At 34.1% G+C, this 27,170-nt stretch overlaps 2 protein-coding genes and 1 pseudogene across 2 annotated transcripts; 2 read left to right on the top strand and 1 right to left on the bottom strand.

The window, feature by feature from the left end:
* Nucleotides 1–1,589: 1,589 nt before the first annotated feature.
* Nucleotides 1,590–3,331, top strand: LOC114422838. The gene is made up of 4 exons (XM_028389378.1): nucleotides 1,590–1,849; nucleotides 1,928–2,620; nucleotides 2,727–2,980; nucleotides 3,079–3,331. The coding sequence occupies exons 1-4, from the start codon at nucleotides 1,679–1,681 to the stop codon at nucleotides 3,248–3,250; spliced, it is 1,290 nt and encodes a 429-aa protein (XP_028245179.1). The 5' UTR covers nucleotides 1,590–1,678; the 3' UTR covers nucleotides 3,251–3,331.
* Nucleotides 3,332–8,883: 5,552 nt separating this feature from the next.
* On the top strand, nucleotides 8,884–9,810 carry LOC114421013. Its single transcript, XM_028386759.1, has 2 exons — nucleotides 8,884–9,154; nucleotides 9,341–9,810. Exons 1-2 carry the CDS (start codon nucleotides 8,964–8,966, stop codon nucleotides 9,510–9,512), a joined length of 363 nt encoding a protein of 120 aa, XP_028242560.1. The 5' UTR covers nucleotides 8,884–8,963; the 3' UTR covers nucleotides 9,513–9,810.
* An 11,688-nt stretch (nucleotides 9,811–21,498) lies between these two features.
* On the bottom strand, nucleotides 21,499–25,891 carry LOC114424020 (annotated as a pseudogene).
* Nucleotides 25,892–27,170: the final 1,279 nt, after the last annotated feature.

The following is a 27,170-nucleotide window of genomic DNA, read 5'->3' as shown; positions in this document are numbered from 1 at the left end:
ATGAGAATGGGGTTGAAGATTTCTTGCAATTTGCCAAACAAAATGCTCCAGACTTTCGTGGGGTATACTTCTGTCCATGTGTGAAATGTTTGAATGGTCGACGACAATCTTTGGATGACATTAGAACACATCTGATATGTGATGGTATCTGTCCTACTTATACAAGATGGATATGGCATGGTGAGTTATCAGAAATGTCATCAACCCCTGGAAATGTTGGATTTCATGAAGAAGTTGGTGATCGTATAGAAGACATGCTACGCGATCTTGGACAAGAGGGTTTTAGGCAAACACATGCACCATATTATGAAAAGTTAGATAATGATTCAAAGACACCGTTGTATGTCGGATGCACTAAGTATACACGGTTGTCAGGGGTGTTAGCTTTGGTGAATTTGAAAGCAAGATTTGGGTGGAGTGACAAAAGCTTCAACGAATTACTGTTGTTATTGAAGAATATGCTTCCTGAAGATAACACGCTACCGAAGAATCATTACGAGGCAAAGAAGATATTATGTCCTGTTGGAATGGAATACCAAAAAATACATGCTTGCCCTAACGATTGTATCTTGTATAGGCATGAGTATGCTGAACTGCGCAACTGCCCTACATGTGGCGTGTCACGCTACAAAGTGAATTCCAACGATTGCGGTGAAGATGCAACCACATACAAAGATCGTCCATCCAAAGTTTGTTGGTATCTTCCAGTAATACCAAGGTTTAAGCGATTGTTTGCTAATGCAGAAGATGCGAAAAATCTAACATGGCATGCTGATGGCAGGATCAAAGATGGATTGCTCCGTCATCCTGATGATTCTCCTCAATGGAAAACAATTGATCAGCTGTATCCGGAGTTTAGCCAAGATCCCAGAAACCTAAGGGTTGGTCTTGCTTCGGATGGAATGAATCCATTTGGAAACTTGAGCTGCAATCATAGTTCGTGGCCTGTTTTGCTAATAATCTACAACCTCCCTCCTTGGTTGTGCATCAAGCGGAAGCTTATATCAAGCACGACCAACTGTCCACGTCAACACTAGTACTGGTAGAGGATCTGGCCCGCATAAAGAAAAATTCCATAGTTACTTGGGGGTAGTGGCGCGGGAGAAAATCCCTATTGTTCATGCTACTTGGAAAGATGTCCCCGACACTCTAAAAGTTATTGTATGGGATGACATTTTGGTAAGTCCACTCAACTGGTAACGAGTTTACTTTTGTGTATATTTAATGCCTGTGGAAATTTGGTTTATGTAGTTACTGATTGAAAAGTATTTATTATTTTAGGCCAAATTTGATATTCTTGAAGGTTTAACTGCGAAGAAGAAGGTTATGTCCACGGTTGCGACAAGATGGAGGCAATTTAAGTCCTCCCTGACCTCCAGATATGTATACAATGACAAAGATGATCAACAAAACATTGATCCATCTGCTAAGTATGGTTTCGATCGAGAAACATGGGAAGCATTTTCAAAGACTCGACAGACACCTACTTGGAAGGTTTAAATTGAATTGCTTTTACTCAACATTTAACTTATTTAATTGTTGTCAAAGTTTTGATATATTGACTTGTATTTAATAATGTTGACAGGGAATCCGTAAAAAAGCACAGGAAATTCAAAAATTCAACGACTGTCCCCACATACTGTCTCGTGGAGGGTACGACGTGCTTGAAAAAAAATTGATGGCTGAGAAAACAAAGTCAAGAGTGAATCAAGGTGACGGTACTGACAATACAGATGTGGTCGTCGACCCTCCATCCCCTATTGCAAGACATGTGAAGTGGAAGAAGGCTAGAACTAACAAATTTGGGCAAATGACATCTGCTGCAGCTCAAGAAATCGCAGACAAAATTGTAAGCTCAATATATGTCACCCTTAAAAATTTTAAGTTGTAATGACACTTATAAGTTTACTTGTTGTGATTGTTACAGGATGATTTGCATGAACAATCAACACAGGGAACTTTTGTCCCGCATGGTCGTCAAGACATTCTGAACACTGCCATTGGCCGTCCAGAGCACCCAGGTCGGGTTCGTGTTGCTGGACATGGTGTCACTATAGGTAATTACTATGGATCGCGTGGTAGTGGCTCCAACACTTCTTCGGCAACGATGAGTGCAGATAAATTGGTGGAAATCATAGGAAGTATAAAGCAAGAGTTGAGGAAAGAGGTAGAAGACGAAAACAAACGGACTATCGACTTATTGCAGAAGCAGTTGGATGCGATCAAGAGTGAGTTATCACAAATTCAAACGCAACAATCAGCTCCTTTTAGACCGTCTATCCCTGATGTATTGGTTGCACGTGTCAGCACCAAAGAAAGCTGTGCGGAGGCTGCTGCAAATGTTGTTGCTAAGGAGCGGTCTACACTTGATGCTTCTATTGTGGGGTTATACATTGTGTGTGGCGATAGTACACAGGTGGTGGCTGCGGGAAAAATGTATGGAGTTGGTGGCATTATACATAATGTTGCTTACACAGATGATGTAGTAAGGGTTTGTGTTGAGACAATTTATGATGGTGACGCCAGTGTCCCGTTTCCAACTTCAGAGATTCAGTATGTCAGGGACGCGAGTAGCACATTCATTGCATGGCCCAGACATCTAGTGAAGCCTATAACTGATGTAAGTAATATAATTATCGCCCTGTCTAATGTCATTTAATTGAATACAAATTTGGTAATACACCATTTGTGATTAACTTTACTACTTATTTTGTTGTACCATATAGGATTCAAATCATAATGCGCGTTTTCCAGTTGGACGTCTTGGTGAGGCTGAGGTTGCAGCTGAAGCTGATCCGTTGGGCGAATTGATGAAGACATTATTTTACGTGTACAAGACTCCAGTGGAAGTGCCGTGGGAGGCAACACAATTTGGACTTCCTGATGTTGGGGCAAAATTTTTCATCACACATGCTGATCTAGCGGAAATAATATCAGGTGACAAGTGTTTGAACATATCTATCCTGCAGCTGTGGACCATGTAAGTCATTTTTCGTCAACCTTTATGTTTGATTACGTCATAACCAACATTGTTGAATCTAAAACATTTACAATATTCATGACTTGTGTTGGAAATAGTTTTATGAATAACTGTGGTAGAAGCAAAGTTGATCAGTCACTGTATGGTCTGTTGGAGCCTCAATCTATACACAATGCTAAGGACAGACGTGAACAATGCCAACAATACATTCAAACATGGGTCAAGGAATCACAAAGGCAGTTGTACTTAGGAGCTTACTTGCATCAGTAAGTTGAACTGTTCTTGTAATTAAAGTCGTTTTTTTTGCTTGAATAAAAACCTAATTGTAATTGTCAACTTCAGGGCACATTGACAACTATTTGTTTTGTGTCCAAGGGAAAACACAGTTGTTTGGTTTTGTTCTCTGAGGAAGAAGCCAGACATTAGCATCAAAGCCACAATTAACAGGTTCTATTCAAATATACAAATGATGGTTTGTGGAGGTAACTGTTGTTACATATTCAAAAATAATGGTTGTCATATATATGGTTGTTTGTATTTTTTTACTATTGCAATGAAGACAATAACCAGTTCTTTCGAAGGCATGTCTAATCAACCTGCACCTCGGTGGGTTGAACCAAAGGTTAGCAATTATTGAAGTTCTACCTGTTTCTAATGAAGCGTTTGTACATGTTGAAGTCTTGCATCTTAACTAACAATTTTCACTGTTAAATTTAGAGTCATGTCCAAACTGGAGCGTACGAGTGCGGATATTATGTGATGCATTGGATGTGGTGCATAGTGACTGGTGGATTGAAGGATGACTGGAACAAGGTATACGTAATGCATGGACTTACAATTGTAGGTTTGGTTAATATTTGTTAAGTTACTAATAATGTCATCAATTCTTAAATTTGTAGTGGTTTTTTGATGGATCACCGTTAGACGTGGAGGCCATCACCACACTTCGCCAGGAATGGGCAACATTCTTTTTAAGTATTAGGAAAAACGGATGCTAAAGAGGATTTTCATTATGTAGTAGAACATTTTTAGTGTGATTACATCATTTCGTTTAAAATTTCAAACAATTGTTTCATGTGACATTAATGGTTGCAAACAAACTACTTGATGGTTCGGTTAGCTAAGTGTATATGAAAGGCACAATTAAGGTCTCCATTGTTTATGCTTAAATTGTTTTAGTTTGTGGTTTTATTTTATTACAAAATATTCATTTTAATAGGATCAACGCAATTATTAGTTCATAGATTCATTTTAATAGGTGACTTTTGTTAGGGCTCATGTTTACTATATGATTAATTAATTTTACCACTTGTTTAGCTTGTTTGAAGTGTGATGCACTTGTTCAGTGTACTTGCATGGTGCATGTTAAATAATCAAAAGAAGCAACTAACAACATAGACTTGGATGGCCTCGTCGTTATTGGTGGTGATGACTTAAACACTAATATGTGCCTTCTTGCTGAGAATTTCAGGTTTGTAGCTGAATTTTATTTCTGTTGTAATCTGTGTCTTAGGACATTTCCATTCATGAATAATCACAGGTCATCCTGCAGGTTTAATTGCTATAATATGGATTCATGCAGGAGCTAAAATTTATAAATAAGTTTAAAAAAGATGCATTAAAACCATTGAATTCATAACTCAGGTATGTATGACTTTTACCTGAGAGATTCAAGTTGCCTAAGGATGAGGTGCAAAGAATTAAGTGATTGATTTTGGGTCTTTTTCAGGACAACATTGATATGAAAGGTTGGGGTTTGATAAAGTTTTGCTGCTATTCTCAGCACTGATAGATATTATATATTTTTTAGTGTCACATTTCTTGATATTTTGTTTCTAACAGTGGGGATTATGGTCATGCTATCACGGTGGAAATTCGGAGAAGAGTTCAAATTATAGCAGATTTAAGTGCTGACCTGCTTGCATTAGAAACAGTGCCCAATAAGCTTGAAGCTGAGGTATCCTAAAGCTTTGGACAGCCAAATGCTAAAATCTATCCCCCATGGTTCTTTTTTATCTCTGTTAAAAGTGTCATCCGTCTTTTAAAAATTATTGAATCATAAATTTTTTTCTAACTTTACCCTTAATTAATATTTATGAGTGAGAGAAGATTGATAAAATCATAATAATATTTTTAATATTTTAAGGAAGGGTAATTCAGTCAAAGGAACTTGTTTTGCTTATAATCGAGGCTATCTAATGACATTCTTATTTCTTGTGCAATAACCTTAAAATCTAGATAATGAACGGAAATCAAATCCTTGATGATTGAAGAAATTTTGTTATATTTGTATAATTCATTTTGGTTGATGTGCTTTTGTTCCATGTTACCATCAAATGTGAATCACATAAACTTTTGATGGATGTTTTCTTTGAGTGAAGAAGTTTTCAACAAAATTTGGCCCAAATTTTGCCTTGCTTCCCTTGACCACTACAAAGCATTAATTTTTCGATTCTGGAGTTTCCATTGCTTTTGTGAAAGGGTAAAATCACTAGTAAAGCAACTATAATGAGTAACTCACTCAAGCATATATGATCAATTAAAATCCCGGAACAGGTACAAAATAATAGTTATCTAAAGCTAAATATTAGTATTGGACAATTAAATTTGTAAGCCTTCACTTGCAATTATTTTGTCTCGACTCCCGAATTTATCTAACTATATTGACTAAGCAGGCTTTTGCTCAGCTTCTGGAACAAGAGGACATAAAGATTCCAGCATGGTTTTCTTTTAACTCATGGAGTTAATGTTGTTAGTGGTGATTCTTTAATGGAATGTGGCTCTATTGCTGAATCAGGTAATAAAGTTGTCGTTGTTGGAATCAACTGTACCCCACCAAGATTTATACATGGTCTAATTGTTTTGCTTATGAGGGTAAAACTTAGGTTCTCTCGTTTCCAATCAATTATGTTGTGTGTAGGCTAATTATTGAACGTATTTTTTTACACATCATAAATTCTTTTTTTTGTTTTTTATAACCTCTCCTATTCTTTTAGGTCATAATTAGTATTGTTGTTTCAGTTCTAAAAGTGTTAGTATTCACGTTGCCAAGTTCTTTTCATTTTGATAAGTCATGTACATTAGGGTGAATAATAAATGCACATGGAAAATGGCTTATATATATCTGTTAGTCATGTACATTAGGGTGAATAATAAATACTCATGGAGTTAAATGGCTTATTTTGATAAGTCTGTATAGAGTCAACCATTCAAGAGTTGCATGATATTGTAAAAATAGCTTTCAACTATTTTTTATTTTTTTATGAACATGGCTTATATGAATGGAAACTTCTCTGAGTAAAGTACTTAACCTATACCTTGATACAGTTTTCACATTAATGTGAAACTATTTGTCTCTAGAAATGTTGATAGTGTCATTTTCCCTTGTTTTTTTGTGTTACTTTCATGTAAGAAATGTGTCAGTGTTAATAAGCTATTATATTATTATTATAGTTATGGGACTTGTCTTTGTGAAATACTTATTCTTGATTCACATATGATATCTTCAGGTGACTACAAAACCAATTGTTATATATCCAAACAGTGGGGAAACTTACGATGCTGACCTAAAGGAGTGGGTGGTAAGTTTATTCCATGTGGTTTTACTATTACAATTTAAAGGATAGGCAGGCCTACTTTGTCTTCAAAATTGAAGAAAGGTCTATTATAGAATGTAAGTATCTAAATTATCATATAAAAAATGAACCACTATGCATTGGAAAATTGGATTTTGGAAATTATTCTGCTTGAATCAAGTAATGACAAATTTCACATCCTTTTATTAATAATTGTATACAAGTACATCTAAAGATTTTAAGGAAAGACTTAAATAGTTTTTTAGCCCCTATAATATTTATAGGGTTGTTTTCTTTGTGGTCCTCTTAATTTTTTTTCCTGTTTTGGTCCTTATAAAATGTTTTTGTTTCATTTGGATCCCTGTCCTGGTTAGTGATGACATGGTGTTAATAGAGATTAGAAAATAGTCTAATGTTTCCTAAATTGCAGGACTAAAATGAAATTTTAATATAAGGACTCATCAAAACTTTACAATTTTATAGGAACTGAAAAAATAACATCATGGACTAAAAAATAAAATTATAGGGGCCAATACAGGAAAAATATTAAGGCTATCTTTCTGAATTTTATTCCAAATTTTGGGCTGATTTCTCATTTAACCTTACATGATGGAAAGTTAATAGATATGTAGTGATCTAGAAATTAATGTCTGCACTCATGTGTTGGACATAGTCAAGAGAGATTAGTGATTATTTAATCATATTCGGCCTGTGCAATTTTCTATATTTCTTGGAACACAATAGCAAACAATGCATGTAACATAATATCATAAGAAATTAATGTAACCCACATGGACATGAATTCAGAAAAGTAAAAGTATACGCTTAACCTAACCTTTAATTCCTTAAGTTATGTTCCTGTTTTAAGCTATGTTTATCTAGTTTATTGTATTTTTCAAGTTATGAACTTCATGGTTGGTTAAAGTTGATAAGTACTTCATATTGTACACATCCTTATCTTTGAGAAAAACCACATATAGCATGGAGATAGTTTCTTAGAGATTCAATCATTTTAAAGAAAAACCACATATTGTACACATCCTTTCCTACTTTCTAAACTTGATATGTTGTTAGTTTCCATTGTTATGTGCATATCAAATAAATATAAATAACTATCAACTGTATGCCCTCCTAATGATCTATATTCTTGTGTCTTATATAATACTATATTATAGGTTTGTTTGTGGTGTCTTTAGTACTCCAATCTTTCTGAGTATTGATGGGCTTCAATTTTTCTAAAAGGTCGATGAGGACATATCTGTTGGTTTAGAAGCTTTCTGCCGAATAGCTCCTTCAATTCCTATCATTGCCAATGTCATCATTAGTGAAAATCTTTTTGAGGTGCTGAGTTCATCAACTGGTGCTCGCCTTCAGTTCCCCATCTATGACAAGTACCTCACTGGCCTGGAAAGGTATCAACCTTTACCTTGAAATACATTGTAGCTTTCCCCTTTGTCTGGTATTGATTTGACTTCCAAGTTTTTTTATGCAAGCCACCTTTCCTTCATTTTGTGTATGTTTATGTATATATGTTTAATTGTTTATTTTTTCCTCCTATCCTTTCTTCATTTTTTGGGGGTAGGGCATAGGACATATTTGTAGGAGTGGCTGAACGTATATCTCTTTCACTGTTGATTTGTACTTTAAAAGAAAACTGACTGGATATACATAATACATCTGCTTAGATTGATTACTCACCTAGTTTTATAGAATTCTACTTGGGTAGTGTTTCACCTACTGTTTTTTGGGCTTCTTTTCTCCTTCAAAGTAGAAGCTCCTCTAATGAGCTTCTACAGAAGCTCTGTTTTCTGGGCTTTTGTTCATTTTAAAAGCTACTTTTATTTTCCAGAGCTTCACTGTAATGGTGTTTGGTTTGACTTCTCCTTTTAAGGAGGAGAGAAGCACAAAAAAAGTTGGGTCAGATGCTACCCTGGCTGGAAAAAAGATGAAGACATTTAAGTTTTAGAATCCAGACATAATTGTAACTTTTAGCACATATAGTTTAACATTTTTTTTATTGTAATGTTTTTATGATATAATTTAATGGAATCCCTCCCATCTATTTTCTGTAATGGCTATCCTATGAATATAGAAGAGAATGAAACTGTGGGAGGGGCTTACAAGGATATAGATGGTACTGCTCTGCATATACCTGTTGAAAATTTAAGGGCATGGAAAGGGTAAGAGAGCTAGAGAGAGAACCTATATGTCATGCAGATGGGAGTGGATAGGTTGAGCCTTTTTGGTTGGTACCTGGTATTTTGATTTTATAGTTTTGAGGATTCAATTTGGTGTGACTGATTTTTTTGGGAACCTTTTATGTTTCAGTAAATGCAAGAACTTTAAGAAAGATTAGGTACTGGGTATCTTGTATTCCAACTCAATAAGATAGTGGGGAGGAAAGAGATATGCCCGTCGCTAGCAAAACCAGAAATATGCTTGAAGGTCTGGTAAAAGAAGGATCATTGAAATTGTTGCTTGGCAAGAAGAGTTACTTTGGTGAAGAATTTGAAGAGATGGAAAATTCTCCTTCTGCTGGGAAGAACTTTATACGAGAGCTCTCTCCTGTTGCAAACCTAGTTGTTCGTAGATGCTCAAAGTAAGTGCATTTCTGTACATCTTAGCATGTTTTCTTGGAAATTATTGCTTCATAATCAGTTTTCAATTTTCAGTCTTGTTGGATTTAGTTTATTTCGTATATTGGACCTTTCACTCCTTTTTGTTTGACACAATGGGTCATACTTTTGATTGGAAATTCAACTGTAATATAAAACAAATAATGCAGAATCCTTAGGACCTCTTCAAGTGATCTTCTGGAGAGCTTCAATCAAGAGGCTTCTGATTCTATGAAGCATCCATCACGATATGCGAGGAACTTTTTGGAATATTGTTGTTTCAAAACCCGGTTAGGACTTATCTTCGAAGACCATGGAAGCAATATTCAAGAACAATTTTAATGAAGACTTATCTTGATGGCTTTATCAATCCTCAAGGTTCGATGGAATGGAGTGGTAACTTTGCATTGAACACACTTTATTATGGAGAGTACATTGAACAACTACAAGTTCTTTTTTCCTTTTGGCTTCAAGCTTGACTGGTCTTTAACTCAAGAAGAAAAAAATGCTTTAATATTTACCTTGTTGATCATTTTATCCAGCATATACTTTTCACTTTTTATCAATTAGTAGGCCATTTTGATTCCTGTATACAATTTGTATTTTATTCTTTAGTGTTGACTCTTGACTCATTTTTTTATTCTAATTGTTGTTTCTCCATTATACTTCTACTCTTTTAGAAATTCTCATAGATACATTAATTAAAAAAAAAAAGCCAATGCAATACCGAAAAAAATTAAAAAAAAGGCAAAAAAAAAAAATTCAATACAATACCAAAAAAAAAATAAAAAAAGATTAAAAAAAAGGCAATACTACGACGGTTATTGTATAACCGTCTTAGTATGTTGCACGTACGACGCCAGTTATTTTACAACCGGCGTAAAAATCCATTTTCGCATGTCATATACAACGACGGTTCGTGGCCAACCGTCGTAAAACTCGTAGACATACAACTACGGTTCATGGCCAACCATCGTAAAACGCATGGACATACAACGACGGTTCGTTGCCAACCGTTGTAAAACGCGTATACATACAATGACGGTTTATGGCAACCGTCGTAAAAAATCTTGCGCTTTCTACGACGGTTCAGAAGACCGTCTTTAAAATATTTGCGCCTTCTACGACGGTGGCTATTACGACGGTTCAAAACCGACATTAAAATAACTATTTAACCGACTTAAAATGTCATATTTGCAATAGTGTTCCAACTCTAATGTTCTAATCATTTATTTAAATAAGTAATTATTTAAAAACAAAATAAAATTTGGTACATGAGTAATTATGTAAATTGTGTACCCAAAATTTTATCTTTTTTACCAACTGCTGTACTATAATCTATAAATTAGTAAGCTACAGATGTTTCATTGAATTCATTTATGTACCTGGGTTCATACAATAGTAAGACTTTAATTTTTTAATCGAGTTAAAAGTATTTATATTTGGTAACTCAATCATTATCGATACTTCAGTATTTATATTTGGTAAGCTTGTTGGCAACTCATTTAATATCAAATATATATTTTTTCATTTTCTCCAGCCTATTTGTGGTTCTGGCTTTCGGGAACAACCAAGTCCATTCACCGTGTTTTGTTATAATAATAATAATAATAATAATAATAATAATAATAATAATAATAATAATAATTTGAAACGAGTTGTTGAGGAATATGAATAATGTATGTAGAGAGTAAACTCAAGAATAATCATATAATTTTTTTTCGTGTGAAATAAAGCTAACCCTCAAATGATAGATGCTTGCAAAATACTATTTCCAATGTGTTTGATCTATATATAGCCCAGATTCCCGTTTAAATGACAATCAAAATGAAAGCTCAAGTTTAATATAAAACAATCTGCAGGAAGTTGGACTCATAGAGATAGACTAACTAATAATGGACCTTAAATGAACAGCATCAGAATTTGTATGTATCTGGGGGGAGTTAGAGTAACATACTGAATGAGGAATAGGCTGTTGAGATTAATTTTATTAAATATGTCTTGTCAGCCCCTTACTGTATGCACTGATCATTTACGGAAATTTTTTGTTTTCTTATAAGTCACACCAACTCAACTGTGTGAGTAGATTAGAATCATTTGACTGTGTTTTATCCCCGAGAAGAAAAATTTAACTAGCTATATTTAGTATGAAGTATCTTGGAAGTTATTTGCATTCAAGTTCAACAGAGTATTCAAGTTGACGGTTCAAATAGAGGCACCGGTCTAAGTTCTATTCCTCTTCCAGCACGTCCTCAAAGAATTTCTACTGGAAGAAAATTATTCTACCAGTAATTAATCTTTCTTGTAAAAATGTGTTCAAAATACACTCTTGTGCTCTAGTTTATTTGTCAACCTTGATTTCCTTAATCTTGGGTTGTATATGATTGAAAAGTTCAACATCAAAGAGTTGTAGGTTTAAAATTCAAATGCCTGGTTCCAACATGTTATTAAACTACTATGAGCTCTAAGTTTCCTTTATGTAGGCATTCGAATCTCCACTTGACATTAGCCAGGACGTAGATTTTAGTGAAGATCCACATCAATCGACCCAAAAAGATCATTTAGTTTCTTGAAAAAAAATTCTGGATACACTTTAAAGTTCAAAGTAATTCAATAAAGCCAAAACTTCACTTTACTGCTAGTGATGTCTTCCTTCACTTTGGCACCATGGCACACTTATTTATAAATACAATGTCTATTTGGTTCATTAATTCTATGTCAATTTCAAACGTCATAGCATATTTTAGATAACTGTCTTTTTCTAACAGAACTAATCTTTGCTATATACTATTGATTGTGTTTTGCAGTATTAGTTTTACTCATAAGATTTTTTTTATTTTTATTTTTGCTGAAGTTTTACTCTAAAATGCATCTATACTTATCTACAGCCCTTTTAAACATCTTTATTTCAGGTACCAGTCACCTCAACACTACAACAATGGTTGGATCCATCTTTAAAATTGAATGTTCCTTTAGTTGATGTAGATAAGGTATATTTATGTTTTCAGCATCATTCTTTTCAGTTGTTAATTGTTCCATGGTAGGATAATGGAAAGGTTGGTTTTAATGGGTAGTTAGCAAAGTTAAAGAAATTGATATGAAACCCTCATGGCACAAGGGCTGACTTAGGATCGTCTAGGATTAAACCTTGATGGAAAATGCGGAAATTGATTAAGGAAAGGATGGAAAATAAGGTGGTTAATTTCGTGGGTCTTAATAAGGTGGTTCTTGGCATAAAATGGATGAATGAGATGGAAAAACGTAGGTTAAGTGGTGGTTGGACAGAAATATAGAAATGACAATAACTCAAGTTACAGGGATCCAAATGAGGTGATTCCAAAATGAGGTGAAAGGTCTCGTTTTGAAATTCAATTTAGGTTCAATAATCACTTAATTTGAGTACGTAAAATGGGAGTTATGGCCACGATATAATTCTGGGCAGAGTGGATTTTCTGGAATTGTGGTTTGAAAGAACAAGGTTGAAGATGAAAGAAAGAAAAGAATCACTCTTTCCGTCAAGGGCAACACACAAAGGTTGTGAAAGTCCTTTGATACAGCCAGGGTGTTCTTGATGGCTAAGTGTAACTAAAATTGTGACAACCAAAAGTTCACCCCCAATAGCCATCAAGTCAACCACCATTTGGTCTCCCAAAAGGCTGATGCCTAGGTTGCCAATTGGACCCTTATTACAACTTGAACTAAACCTAACTAAAGCCTTTTTAGTTGATTAACCCAAAACATAGTTTTGGTCACCCAACTTTACAAGGATTGGGCCATTATTTAGACAAACTAAACACTCTAAAATTGAGACAAAGTGATGTCATTTAGTCCTCCTCCATTTGGGCTATGATACAACTCACAACCTTGAACTTTTCTCCTTGAAACTTGGGCTTGTATTCAAATAGTATGAATAACACTTGTTGAAGAGCTTCCTTGGCTTTCCTTGCTCTAGCCCTTGTCATTGGTCCTCCAAGTCCTTCAAGTGGATCCTTGCCCTTGCTCTTGGTCATGTCCTCATCATTCTCTTCCTCTTGAGAAGGATTTGTCCTCAAATCGGATTCTCTATCTGCATCAAAAAGAGATAAGTCAGATACATTAAAGGTGGAACTAATATTATACTCACCGAGTAGCTTAACTTTGTAAGCATTGTCATTGATTCTTTCAAGCACTTGAAATGGTCCATCTACCCTTGGTTGAAGCTTTGATTTCCTTTGTTCCGGAAACCTTTCTTTTCTCATGTGCACCCAAACCCAATCTCCGGGTTTGAAGACAACCTTCTTTCTCCCTTTGTTGGCTTGTTTAGCATAGCTTTTATTTTTCCTCTCAATTTGATCTTTGACTCTCTCATGAAGCTTTTTCACATAGTTCGCCTTTGCTTGACCTTCTTTATGCTTAAAAATAGAAACATTAGGCATAGGCAAAAGATCAAGAGGAGTTAGTGGATTAAAACCATAAACAACTTCAAAAGGAGAACAATTTGTGGTGCTATGAACAGCTCTATTGTAAGCAAACTCAACATGGGGTAAACAAGTTTCCCAAGTTTTTTAAGTTCTTCCTCAAAACTGTCCTAAGCAAAGTTCCCAATGTCCTATTAACAACTTCCATTTGCCCATCGGTTTGTGGGTGACAAGTGGTTGAAAATAACAATTTAGTGCCCAACTTGCCCCACAAAGTCCTCCAAAAATGGCTTAGGAACTTAGAGTCCTTATCACTAACAATGCTCCTTGGCAAACCATGGAGTCTCACAATCTCTTTGAAAAACAAATCAGCCACATGGGAAGCATCATCAACTTTTTTACATGGAATAAAATGAGCCATTTTAAAAAACCTATCAACGACCACAAAAATGGAATCTCTACCACTACTTGTTTTTGGCAGTCCCAAAACAAAATCCATGGATAAAGCAATCCAAGGATACTCCGGAATTGGCAATGGAGTATACAATCCATGAGGCTTTACCTTTGACTTTGCCTTTTTACATACAATGCAATGTTCACAAAATTTCCACACATCCTTTTTCATGAGGTCAATAAAAATGTTCTTGTAATGTTTCTAGAGTCTTTTGGACCCCAAAATGCCCCATTAAACCTCCTTCATGTGCTTCACAAACAAGCAAGTTTCTTGTAGAACATTTAGGCACACACAATTTGTTTTCTTTGAAAAGAAAGTCTTCATGTCTAAAGAAACCATTTTCTGAAAAATTTTCACAATTTTTAAAAATTTCACCAAAAGTTTCATCATTTTCATAAATGCTTTTCAAACATTCAAGACCAATCAATTTTGTTTCAAGCATAGAAAGTAATGCATGACGCCGAGAAAGAGCATCGGCTACAATATTACCTTTTCCCTTTTTATGTTTGATACCATAAGGGAATTGCTCTAGGAATTCCACCCACTTCGCATGCCTTTTGTTAAGCTTGCCTTGCCCCTTGATATATTTAAGGGACTCACGGTCACTATGAATGAAAAATTCCTTGGGATAAAGGTAGTGTTGCCATGTTTTCAAAGCCCGTACTAAGGCATACAACTCCTTATCATAAGTTGAATAGTTAAGGGTAGAACCACTTATCTTTTCACTAAAATAAGCAATTGGATGGCCTTCTTGCATCAACACAGCCCCAATCCCAACATTTGAAGCATCACACTCAATTTCAAAAGATTTTTGAAAGTTTGGCAACGCAAGTATGGGGGCATTAGTTAGCTTTTGCTTAAGAACATTGAAAGCTTCTTCTTGTTTCTCTCCCCATTTGAAACCAACATTTTTCTTGAGCACTTCATTTAGAGGTGCTGCCAATGTGCTAAAATCCTTCACAAATCGTCTATAAAAACTTGCTAAACCATGAAAACTCCTCACCTCAGTCACAGACTTAGGTGTAGGCCATTCTTGAATCAAGAATCAAGTTTCGAGAATCAAGATTCAAGGATAATCAAGATCAAGATTCAAGACTCAAGATTCAAGAATCAAGAGAAGACTCAATCAAGATAAGTACTAAAAAAGATTTTTAAAACATTGAGTAGCACAAGTTTTCACAAAATCATTACCAAAGAGTTTTACTCTCTTATAATCGATTACTAGAAGGTAGTAATCGATTACCAGTAGCCAACATTGTTTTCAAAACTGATTTACAAAGTTGTAATCGATTACCATGAGTATGTAATCGATTACCCATGTTTTAAAATGTTAGATTTCAAATTTCAAGAGTCACAACTAGTGATAAAACATTTTTAAATCATTTTAAACTTGTGTAATCGATTACACAATACTTGTAATTGATTACCAGAGTTTCTAAACGTTTTGATTTTCAAAATTTAAACATGAAGAGCCACATCTGTTGATGTGTAATCGATTACACCTTAATGGTAATCGATTACCAGTGACTGATTTCGAAAAATAAATTTCCAAAAGTCACAATTCTTAAAGTGACTTGTTTCTGAAGAATTTTTTAAAAGTCACAACTTTCTAAGTGACTAGTTTTCAAAAGAGTCACAATTTTTAAAAGGTGACTAGTTTTAAAGAAATTTTCAAGAGTCACAAACTTTAACTTGAGTCATCAAGAGATTATAAATATGTGACCATGACATGAATTTTATAGCAATCTTTCAACGAGTTTCATAACAAGTTTTTTTACAGATCTTTCTGATTCATTTCTCTTCATCTTTCTAAAAGTTTTTGTTCAATCCTTTCTCTTTCAAGAAAAGTTCTTTGATCAAAAACTTGTGTTATTCTTCTTCATTCACTTCTCCCTTTTCCAAAAGAATTGAAGGACTAACCGCCTGAATTCTTTTGTGTCTCTCTTCTCTCTTCCAGGAGAATTCAAAGGACTAACCGCCTGAGAATTCTTTTGATTCTTCCCTTCCCCTTAAGCAAAAGATCTCAAAGGACTAACCGCCTGAGATATCTTTTGTTTCCCCTTACAAAGGTTCAAAGGACTAACCGCCTGAGAATTCTTTGTCCCAACACATTGGAGGGTACATCCTTTGTGGTACAAGTAGAGGGTACATCTCTTGTGGATCAGTTCAAGTGAAGGGTACATCCACTTGGTTTTTCAAAGAGAACAAGGGAGGGTACATCCCTTGTGGGTCTTTGGCTTGTAAAGGATTTTACAAGGTTAAAAGAAATCTCAAGAATCGGTTGGTTGCTTGGGGACTGGACGTAGGCACGGGTTAATCAGTATAAATCTTGTGTTTGTCTTCTTCTTCCCTACACTCTTTAATTTCCGATGTGTTCTTTTATTTCCGCTTTACTTTTGTCTATGTTATTGTCTTTGTTCTTTACATCCTCACAACTTAGTAGTAAAGCCTAATTGAATCTAGTAACATTAAGAAGGTTAAATTTTTAATTAGTCAAGACACATTAATAATTAATTCAACCCCCCCCTTTAATTATTCTGAGGCCACTTGATCCAACATTTTCCTCCATATCTGTGTCCTTCACCCTGTCACCACCACACCAGCAACTTCCCAAAACCCAGAAATAGCCACCCTTCTGACCCTATTCTCCATCCTTTTCCAAACACCAACTTCCTTTCCTTCCTCACGACCCACCAACCATGCTATCCACCTCCTACCTAACTCAAAGCCAATTAATGTTCATCCCTATCACTATCCTTATTTTCAGAAACAAGAAATTGAAGCTCAGGTCAAGGCAATGATTTAGAATGGGATCATACGACCAAGCACGAGCCCCTTTTCATCCCCTGTTCTCTTAGTTAAGAAACGCGACGGCTTCTGTTGTTTCTATGTTGACTACAGAGTTTTAAACGCTATTACAGTCAAGGATCGATTTCCAATCCCAACTATTGACAAATTACTTGACGAACTAGGTGGTGCATGTTGGTTTTCTAAGCTTGATCTTTTGCAGGGGTATCATCAAATTCGCATGAAGGAGGAAGACATTGGAAAAACTGCATTCCACACGCATCACGGTCACTATGAATTCTGCGTGATGTCATTCGGCTTATGCAATGCCCCATCATCATTTCAAGCTACTATGAACTGCATTTTTGGCCCTTATCTGTGCAAGTTCATTATCGACTTCTTCGACTATATACTGATTTACAGTAAGACCTTTCTAGAGCATCTAGATCACCTTGCAAAAGCTTTCACAGTTTTGCTCGAAGGAAACTTCTTCCTTAAGTTGTCTAAATGCACTTTTGCCCAGCAACAAGTTGAGTATCTCGGACATATGGTATCTCGCCATGGAGTGGCACCTGTTCCCACAAAGGTCGAGGCGATACAAGCGTGGCCAATATCGAATTCTACACGAGGATTAAGGCGTGGGTATGGGGGCAGTCCTCACCCAAAAAAACTACCCTATAGCATTCTTCAGTAAATCCTTCTGCAATAAACTGCTCCACTCTTCAACATATGTCCGGGAACTAGCAGCGTTCACTGTAGCAGTAAAGAAATGGCCCCAATATTTGTTGGGGCACCATTTCATCATTTTAACCGATCATAAAAGCTTAAAGGAGCTCATGTCTCAAGTGATTCAGACGCTAGAACAACAAATTTATTTGGCTCGCCTTCTGGGCTTTGATTATTCTATTCAGTATCGTTCCAGCAAAACTAACTCCGTTGCTGATGCCCTATCGTGAGTCCATGAAACCTCCCCAGGTCAATTATTATCGTGGACTGTTCCTTATTTCACCTTCTTGCAGGATTTGAAAGCAGAGTTGCAGAACCACCCTGCCTATCAGGAACTCTGGCGAACTATCGAGACCAATTCCTCCACTCATTCGGCCTTTGTGCTTACCCCGGACTTCATCCTACAGCAAAATCGTATTTGGCTCCCACAAGGGTGTAGTTTTATCCCTTTAATCATGGCTGAATTCCACTCTATGCTGACAGGAGGACATATGGGGATTTCCAAGACCTCGGCTGAATTCCACTTTGTGACCACTTGTCTTCAATGCCAGCAAATTAAATATGACCACCGCAAAAGTCCAGGCTTATTGTGTCCTCTGCCGGTACCATCACGACCATGGGAGGACTTGTCGCTTGATTTCATTGGCGGCCTCCCGGCTATCCGAGGTCACACAGTTATTCTAGTGGTGGTTGACCGCTTCTCAAAGGGAGTCCATTTGGGTAAGCTCTGGCCCAATTACACCGCGGTAACAGTGGCCAACTTGTTCATGGAGATAGTGGGCAAACTCCATGGGATGCCAAGGAGTCTAGTTTTGGACCGTGACCCATTATTTGTGAGTCGCTTCTAGCAAGAATTATTCAAACTTTCCGACACAAAACTTCGTATGACCTCTACATACCACCCCCAATCAGACGAACAAACTGAGGTTCTCAATCTCGTCATCGAGAAGTATCTTCGATCATTTGTGCATCAGCAACCAGCTTCATGGGGAAAATTCCTCATTTGGGTAGAATGGTCTTATAACACGTCTATTCATTCAACAACAGGGCTTACTCCATTTGAGATTACTTTTGGGAAGAAACCCCCCACCATCCCTCATTATCTCACCGGCACTTCCACCATTGATGTTGTTGATGATTTTATGATGCATCATGATGTAGCCTTCGCCAGCTTCAAGAAGAAATTACTAAAAGCTCAACAAACCATGAAGAAGTTTGCAGACAACAACAGGCGCAAAGTCCACTTTTAAGAAGGTGACTGGGTCCTGGTCAAGTTGCGACCCCGTCGGCAAATGTTCGTTGCCGGATGCACACCTTCTAAGCTAGCCAAACGATACTATGGGTCGTTTCAGATTTTACAGAGGATTGGGCTAGTTGCATATCGCCTCAAGCTCCCTCCAGACTCAAAGATACACCTAGTTTTTCATTGTGCGCTCCTTAAGCCATTTCACCACTCCTCTAACACAGACACAGGTGCAGTTGACTTACCGCTGCAGTCAAAGGACAATGATCTGCTAATTACACCTCTTGTGATTCTCAACACGAAGTGGCCCACAACTGACATAGGCCCTGAATTGCAAGTTCTAGTTCAGTGGCAGGGATTGCCACTTGAGGACACATCATGGGAGCCTTGGACCGAACTGAAAGAAACCTATCACCTTGAGGACAAGGTGCTTCTTGATGTGCAGGGGATGTTATGAAGCAGCCTTCTGACAAGCCAAACCAGGAAGAGGCAAGCACTAACCTGAGAAGCAAGAGGCAGAGCGTGCGCCCTCAGCACTTGAGGGATTTCATCACAGAATAGGAGCAAACATGCTGAGCTGGCAGTGTGGGATTAGGCACCTAAATGATCCTGTCAGAAATATACTTTTTTTTGTTAGGATAGTTTTACAATTCTGTTATTGTTGGCTCCCTTTAGAACCTGCAAAAGGAACAAATAATTAGCAAATTGAGCCTATAAATAAACAATCCATGTAATGAATTTGCAAGCAGAAATAAAAGTTCCTTCTCTTATCTTGTTTTCTAGAGGATCCTTAGGCCTCAAACTCTAAGGAAATTCACTACCCATAACAGTTTACGAGGAGAGAAAGAGAATCGAGATACATCTTCGTAACAAAATATTTTATATAAAAAATATTGGAAATGCATTAGCTAGAAATTATAGAGTATATTAATAATATTTTTTAATAAAGTTATTAACTTTTAATCTTTTAATTAATTCATGTTATATAAATATTGGTTAAATAAAAATAATAAGATGATCTGGCCTGGTTTATTATTGAACTAGCCCATATATATAATCTATCCGCCTACTTCTTATCGCACGTATATTTTTTCGTAAAGGCGCTAAACATGTGAACTCAAAAACTTGGAGTTATGTGCACACGTAAATCGCAATAATGAGTTTTGTCTTGACCTCTACTAATTTTTTTGGTAGGTCTTGACCTCTACAAGATGATTATGCGTAATAGGCAAAAACACGTATTTATAAAAAAAAATTATGTCCATGAAAGGCGTCTTCAAGTCTTTGGTTCGAAAAAAAAATAGTTTTCCTGTAATAAACATATTCTTTCTCTTAAAATAAAAATACAGTACCACTTTTATATTTTTTTTTCTTAATTTAATATTTTTTTAATTAAAAATAAAAACTTACGAAATGAAGAAAGTTAACCGTAAAAATTAGATAAATACAATCGATCATACTTTTTCATTTAATCCTAAATTATTGCAGCTCTTGTTTGTTTATAATTTTGTCAATGTGTCCTCCAAAATTTGTTTAGTTCACAAAACATCCTTTCTATTTGTAATGCAAAACAAACTGGCTTGCATGGACTGTTAACCTCCGTTTGGTCCTGATGATGTTAACATTTTGCCTGTAGAATATATATTAATAAAGTTTTTAACCGGTTTTATTTTAGATGCCATGCTGTGAGTTATCAAAAGTTCCTAGCTTGTTAGCTTTAAAAAAAAAAGTTCCAAGCTTATTTATTAAATGTTTAAAATATATAACGTTTAACAACCAAAAAGTTATTGATGAAAAGGAGCATAACTATAAGTGAACATGTCATAATTAAATTATCATGTTTTACTGTAAATAATAATTTATATTATTTTTAGAAGGGAAGGAATTCAAATTTTGAGAGGATTTAAATTATCGTGTATTAAATTGTTTTGTTTGGATATCAAATTTAAAGAATTATTAATATTAATTAATGATGAGAATTTAACAATTTTTTAAGTAAAAAGAAAATATTTAATTCGGTTAAAATATATTTTTAATAATAAGTTTAATGCTTATGTGTTAATAATATAAAATAATTTTATACTGTCATAATTCAATCATAACATATATATTGTTTAAACTACTTTAAAATAATTATTTTAAAGTTATAAAAAAATATTTTAAAAGAATTATTAATGATAAGTTGTAATTGGATGATTTATTTTGTAAAACTTTTTAAGCTTTATCAATGCATGATCATTTTTTTCATTGATCATTTATCTTATTTGTTAAAAAAATTTAGTCCATTATTTTTTAAAAGTTTCATTTCAGTTAACTTTCAAATTTTAGTTAATATTTTCTTCTTGTTAGTTCAAAAATAACACCTTTAATGCTAAAAATAAGATGATAATGATTTTTTTAAAAATATAGTAGCAATTTTTTAATGTCACTATAATAATTTTATTTTATTGACGTATTAATGGATTCTTCTGACTATGCAATGGACATTTGAATTTAAGAAATTGCTAATGAAATAGTATATGACAAGAAAGTCTGCACAAAGCTTTTTGCCCGTGATTTCTGTTAAATTACTAACAATTTTTTTTTCTTTTTAAATCACAAATAACCATTTTCCTAAAACAAATACATATGAATTTGTGCAAATTCACGAAAATAACACTGCTCTTGAATTTAATACCTTCATTTCATCAATGCATTGGATGTTCTCAATGCTGCCTTAGATTAGCAATCCTTGCCAACAAGCTCATGCCAAGCAAAAGTGATTTTAACAGCTGAAAATTGACAACAATCTAATGCCTGAATTATTTCCAGATGGTCGGTCTTGTTACTACGATTTTTCCTATGATTGAGAGCAAGCTGATGATGTTGATCCCAGGCTGAAACAATAAAATCAATAGTAGAATTATACACTAATGTAAATGTGTGTTTATTCGTTCTAAAAACCAAGAGTGAAGTTAATTGCTATACCTCACATCTATGAACATCATCACATCCACACAATAGCTTTCCATTGAGAGTGTCTACCGAACGATCCTTCTCCTTCACTCCTCTGCATAATAACACCCGAATTATAAGAATATGATGATTATGGGTGGAAAAAAATTGATGCTTAATTTAGCAACAAAATTTGGAAGAAGACATAAAATTTGCCTAAAACCAACCTTGTAATAATCAACAGCAACAAAATTAGCCCACCGGTTACCAGCATCACCATAACAAGTGTGTATCATGTTAATAAGTTCTCCTGAACTATCTTCACATGTGATTGGTTTAATTGGAGTTGATCGAAAATAGTTTACCAACACCAAGGATTTGCTTTTGTCGTTAAGGGGAGATGATTCTGCCCTATTTGGACAGCTTCCTGCTTTCCTACCCCCATCCCCATCTGCAAAATTCAAGATAAGAACATGACCAAAAAGAAAGTTGGCAAGAGGAACATAAATAAATAAATTAATATAATTCTTAAGAATGAAATAGGTTTAATGGATGGTATTTTCTTGCATTGATTTTCAACCATGAAATTCCACTGGTAAGCAATGCCCTCAGTTTGTTCCTTAGACGTGATAGAAGTGAACACTAGTAATCATTGGTTTTTGGCAACCATATCACTCACTAGAGGGCCAATCTTGACCATTTCTTGGCACCCTTATCAAAGGAAACCAATACTTCATCAGACCGGCATCAGTGAAGACCTTTGTCAAACCATTTGGGGCATGAACATAATCTTCCAAGATAATTGTGACAATTTCTGTTGGATTTGCTGATAGAAAAGCTTCGATTTCTTTCAATGTGTCCCCACTAATGGCATAAGCGTTGTGCGTTGTCAAAAATGCATATTTGTTGAATGGTAGAGAATTATTCTATACAAAAAAAAAAATCAACAATTAACAAAGAGATCAAGATGAAAGACATCTTTTGTTTTTCTCTACGTGTAGGAGAAAAAAAATCACTTTGCTTTTCTCAAAGTGCTTAGCATATTATATATTAATTTTTCTATACGTACGGACTTGCAATGCTTCTTTTGAATAGCAGACGCGCACTTGCAATACTAAGACTTGGCAATTCTGATATAAAACTATATATTCATGTAGATTATTTATTTATTTATTTGTATTTAACCTAAATACTTGGCACATTGACATTTTCTAAGTACATGGCACAAATGGATATATTTTCAGTTTTTCCTTTTTTTTTTTCTCTTACCCTAATCAAGCAAATGTTTCAGGAGGAAAACTGTAAATTTACATCAAAGAAGAACTTCATCGCTTTTCATAGACTTCTGTAAACTACTATTACAAAAGTGAATAACGGATCAAACAGACTTTGTTCATCAGGTATTTGTACGTGGACAATTTGATTCAATGTCGTTCAAAGCTTGGGGTGTAATTCAGCGACGGACCTATAAAATAATATTTTTTTAAAAGGAGAAAATAATATTAAGGGGCGGAAATTTAATACATGAAAATTAAAATCTACAATGTCTAACTTTTAATATTCATAATAGTCTAAAATTGAGAAAAAAAAATATATTATATATCTTATAAATTAAATATAATAAATTAAAATCATTGAGTTCTTTTTTTTAAAAGGTCGTTCATCAAGTTTATAAATTTGTGGTGAAATTTTAAAATCTGTGACAGTTAAAATTGATAAAAATCATTGATTTATTTCTTCTTTAAAAAAATAAAGAACATGTTCTTTAAATTGTCATATTATACGAATTATTTTATTATAACAAATTAATTTATCTACCAAAATCCAAAATATTATAAATCTTTAGTAAACAATAAATAAATTCATGTGTAAAAAAAAATTAAAAGTAGTTCAAAACAAAATTATTACCTAAAGTATATCTATCTTGCAAAAGGCAATTAAAAGTGAATAAGTAATCCAAATGCTATAAAGTACAACTAAGACATGTCCCAACACTAACTCAGGTTAAAAAATTAGTTTATTAAATTAAAGGAGTGTTTGATAAACTAGTTACGGTTAAAATAACTAAAAAAATTAAAAATTGACAATAAAATTATAAAATCATGATTTATTTTAAAAAGATAACAAGAAAAAATGAATAAATATATTCAAGATAAAAATAGAAAAAAATATATAAACTTAAAAGTTAAAAGCTAATATTTTAAGAAACATTGCTTTAATAGTGTTTCAAAAAACTGGAAAAAGTTACTCAAAAAACTTGTTTATCAAATAATTAAATGAATTTTTTAATTAATAAAAAAAATTAAAAACTAACTAAAATACATTTTCTAACAGTTCAAATTAAAAATAAATGTTGCAGTATAACAATTTATAGGAAAAAATTATAATTTATATCAGCATAAATAAAATAATTTATAAAACTAAAAGAAAAATCATTCCAAAATTAAAACAAAGTCATATTCTTTCTATTAATAAAATTATCTAATAATTAGTTAAAAGAAAAATTAAATCTTATAATGAAAAAATGGCTACAATATTTTTTAATTCGTTCTACTTGTTATGAGTAAAATTTATAAAACAAAATAAAAGCAAAACAGAATCTCAATATAAGAAAAAGTAATATGAGACATATTTAATATATAATACAATATACCTGTAAAACGGGAGGCCCCTATTTAATAGAGAGATAAATATAGGCATTTATTATTTCCACTCCCCTTTATTACTTATCCACTTCGCTTTCCCAATTTCTTCTTGAATTTTCTCCAAATAAGCCCTGTACAACTCCCCTCCTCTTTCTCTCTCTCGTATACCTCTTTTGAAAAGAAAAGAAAAAACTCTCCCCTCCCTAACTCCCTTCCAGAAAAAGAAAAAAAAAAATACTCCCCCTCCCCTGTACTATTGCCAACAATGGAGTGTGTGGCAATAATGTGGTTCAAAAATGGTTCTCTTTCTGGTCTCTCAGAGTCTCAGTTGAAGAACGAGGTTCTCTTCCTTTGTCAGCTCCACCACCCCAATATCATGCCTTTAATTGGATTTTGCATTCAAAAAGACCCCCAATTGATTCTTTCACATGAATACATGCTTAACGGTTCCTTCAGTGATCATCTTCATCATAGAAACAATCACAAACTTGATCCACTTCCTTGGAAAATGAGGCTTTAAATTTGGGTTTTTTTTTCTCGTAAATACACTCTCTCTCTCTCCTCCTGTTTTTTTTTTTTTTCAATATATATTACTTTGTAATTTAATTCTCAATTTATACTATCTGGGACTTTGTGTTTTGATTCACTCCACTTTGCAAATGAACGTAGCCAAAGATTGCAAACTCAAATGAACGTGAATACACTCTCTCTCCTTTTTATTTTTTTTAATTTAAAATATTATAAAATATAAATATTATATCATATAATTTTTTTAATTGGTTTTAAAATTACTTATTTGTTAAATTAAATTTTATAAGTTTGTTTTTTATTTTTTTTAAAGAAAAATTATATAGATAAAGAAAAATAAAAAATTGAATAAAATTAGAGTACAAATTTTTAGTTACGTTATATGTAATTTTGTAGTTAAATTTTATGTGTTGTTGATATTTTTTTTGTTATGTTCGTTAATTAAAAAATAAGAAAATTAGTTAGTAGTATTAAAACAAATTAAAAAGCACAATGAGAAAATAATTGATATATCTATCTTATGCAATAGACATAAAATTTCAAAGTGTAGTAAATAATGAAACATATTAAAAAAAATACAATTACAACGCAAATATGACAAAAGTAATGATGATCTCAAATATGTTGTGTAGGATATATGTCTTCTTCTATTTCAATTACTGGTTTGTTAAAAGTAACCAAAATTTCTATTGTGCAGAATCGTTTTCAATAGTTGGATTATAACACCTTTAGCACGTCTGCGTCATTTAATTATGTTATTTCATATTCAATTAAATTTTCTGAATATTTAGCATGACCTGGTTGTCGAAAGAACAATTGTCTAACCAATTGTAATTCATGAATTCCATAAGGGGAATCCCTATAGGTGCAATTTGTTTGATGAAATGCTTGAATTTGTCCATGCTACATCCCGAAAGAATGCCAAATCTTATTGGATTTGTTCCAGTAAAGGAGTAACCCAAAAACCCACCTTGGCGTGGTATGTTCCACTTCTCGTTGTAATACATAATTGCATCATGAGTAGGAGTGATAGTTGATTGAAGCAGGTTGAGTATAGCATCTGGTGTTCTAATGGTGATACATAATAATTCTATAGGACCAACACACGAGTATTGCTCATTGCAAATTAACATTCTGTAAACATCATCATCATTTTTCAACTGTAGAGATTGAAAAAAATATTGTTGACTTGCATCTATGAATGGTTGTCGATAGTAGATTTCATCCACTAATTGATCGTTGGTTAGTTGAAGCTTGAGTGTATCAAAAGAACAGTCATCAGGAACTTGCATTAGTGTCAGAGTGGGGCTTTGAAAATAAACACCAGTTTGGTTGTGAGTGATTGATCTATTTGGAAAAATGAAGGCTAATCTGGAGTTAACAATGGTCTGGCTGCTTGTTTCTCCCAAAAATGACATAGTAATAAGATTGAATTTGGTTTATGAAGGTATGTTGTGTGAAATTGTGCGTTTCTATTAAGCGTGTTTTGTGTTATTTATAGTTGTATGAGCATTTTGCCACATTGATGTGTATTGGAATTCAATGTTTATTTTCCCCTTGTAACTGGTGTAGCAGACGTCCATTATAATTTCAGAGTGAAAAAAGAGATTATGAGTTATCTATTTCATGTTAGTTATGCTAGTGAGACATTTAATTTTTTCAAAGACTAGTGCAAATTGCATAGTGTTGTCAATTTGAACAGTGATTTTCCCATGTAACTAATGCAGCAGACGTCTATGATGATTTTCAGAGTGAAAAAAGAGATTATGAGTTGTCCATCTCATGTCAGTTTTGCTGGTGAGACATTTAATTTTTTATAGACTAACACAAATTGCGGTGTGTTGTCAATTTGGACTGTGATTTTTCTGATATAATTAATGCAATAGACGTCCATGATGATTTTCAGAGTGAAAAAAGAGATTACGAGTTGTCCATTTCATGTTAGTTTTGTTGGTGAGACATTTAATTTTTAGAAAGAGTAGAGTGTAAATTGCAAAGTGTTGTGAATTTTGACAGTTATGTTACCATGTCACCTACTACAGTAAAAGTGGATAAATTGAAAATTGCTAATTTAAATTTAAAGAAAACAATTATTTCAATACGTAAAGTGATAACTGAATACGGACATAAGACACTACATGAAAACCTCAAAGCAGAAATAACTAAGACATGAATGATCCATAGATTACCAATCCCGCTTGAATATTGTTTCGTGAGATGAAGACATGTTACTTCCTCTGGCCTGGAAGAGGAGTCAGTATCACTATCATGGTTTTTGACCCAACA

This window comes from Glycine soja, chromosome 8 (genome assembly GCF_004193775.1).
Source record: "Glycine soja cultivar W05 chromosome 8, ASM419377v2, whole genome shotgun sequence".
Lineage (NCBI taxonomy): Eukaryota > Viridiplantae > Streptophyta > Magnoliopsida > Fabales > Fabaceae > Glycine > Glycine soja.
This window is presented reverse-complemented; position numbering and strand designations above follow the sequence as displayed.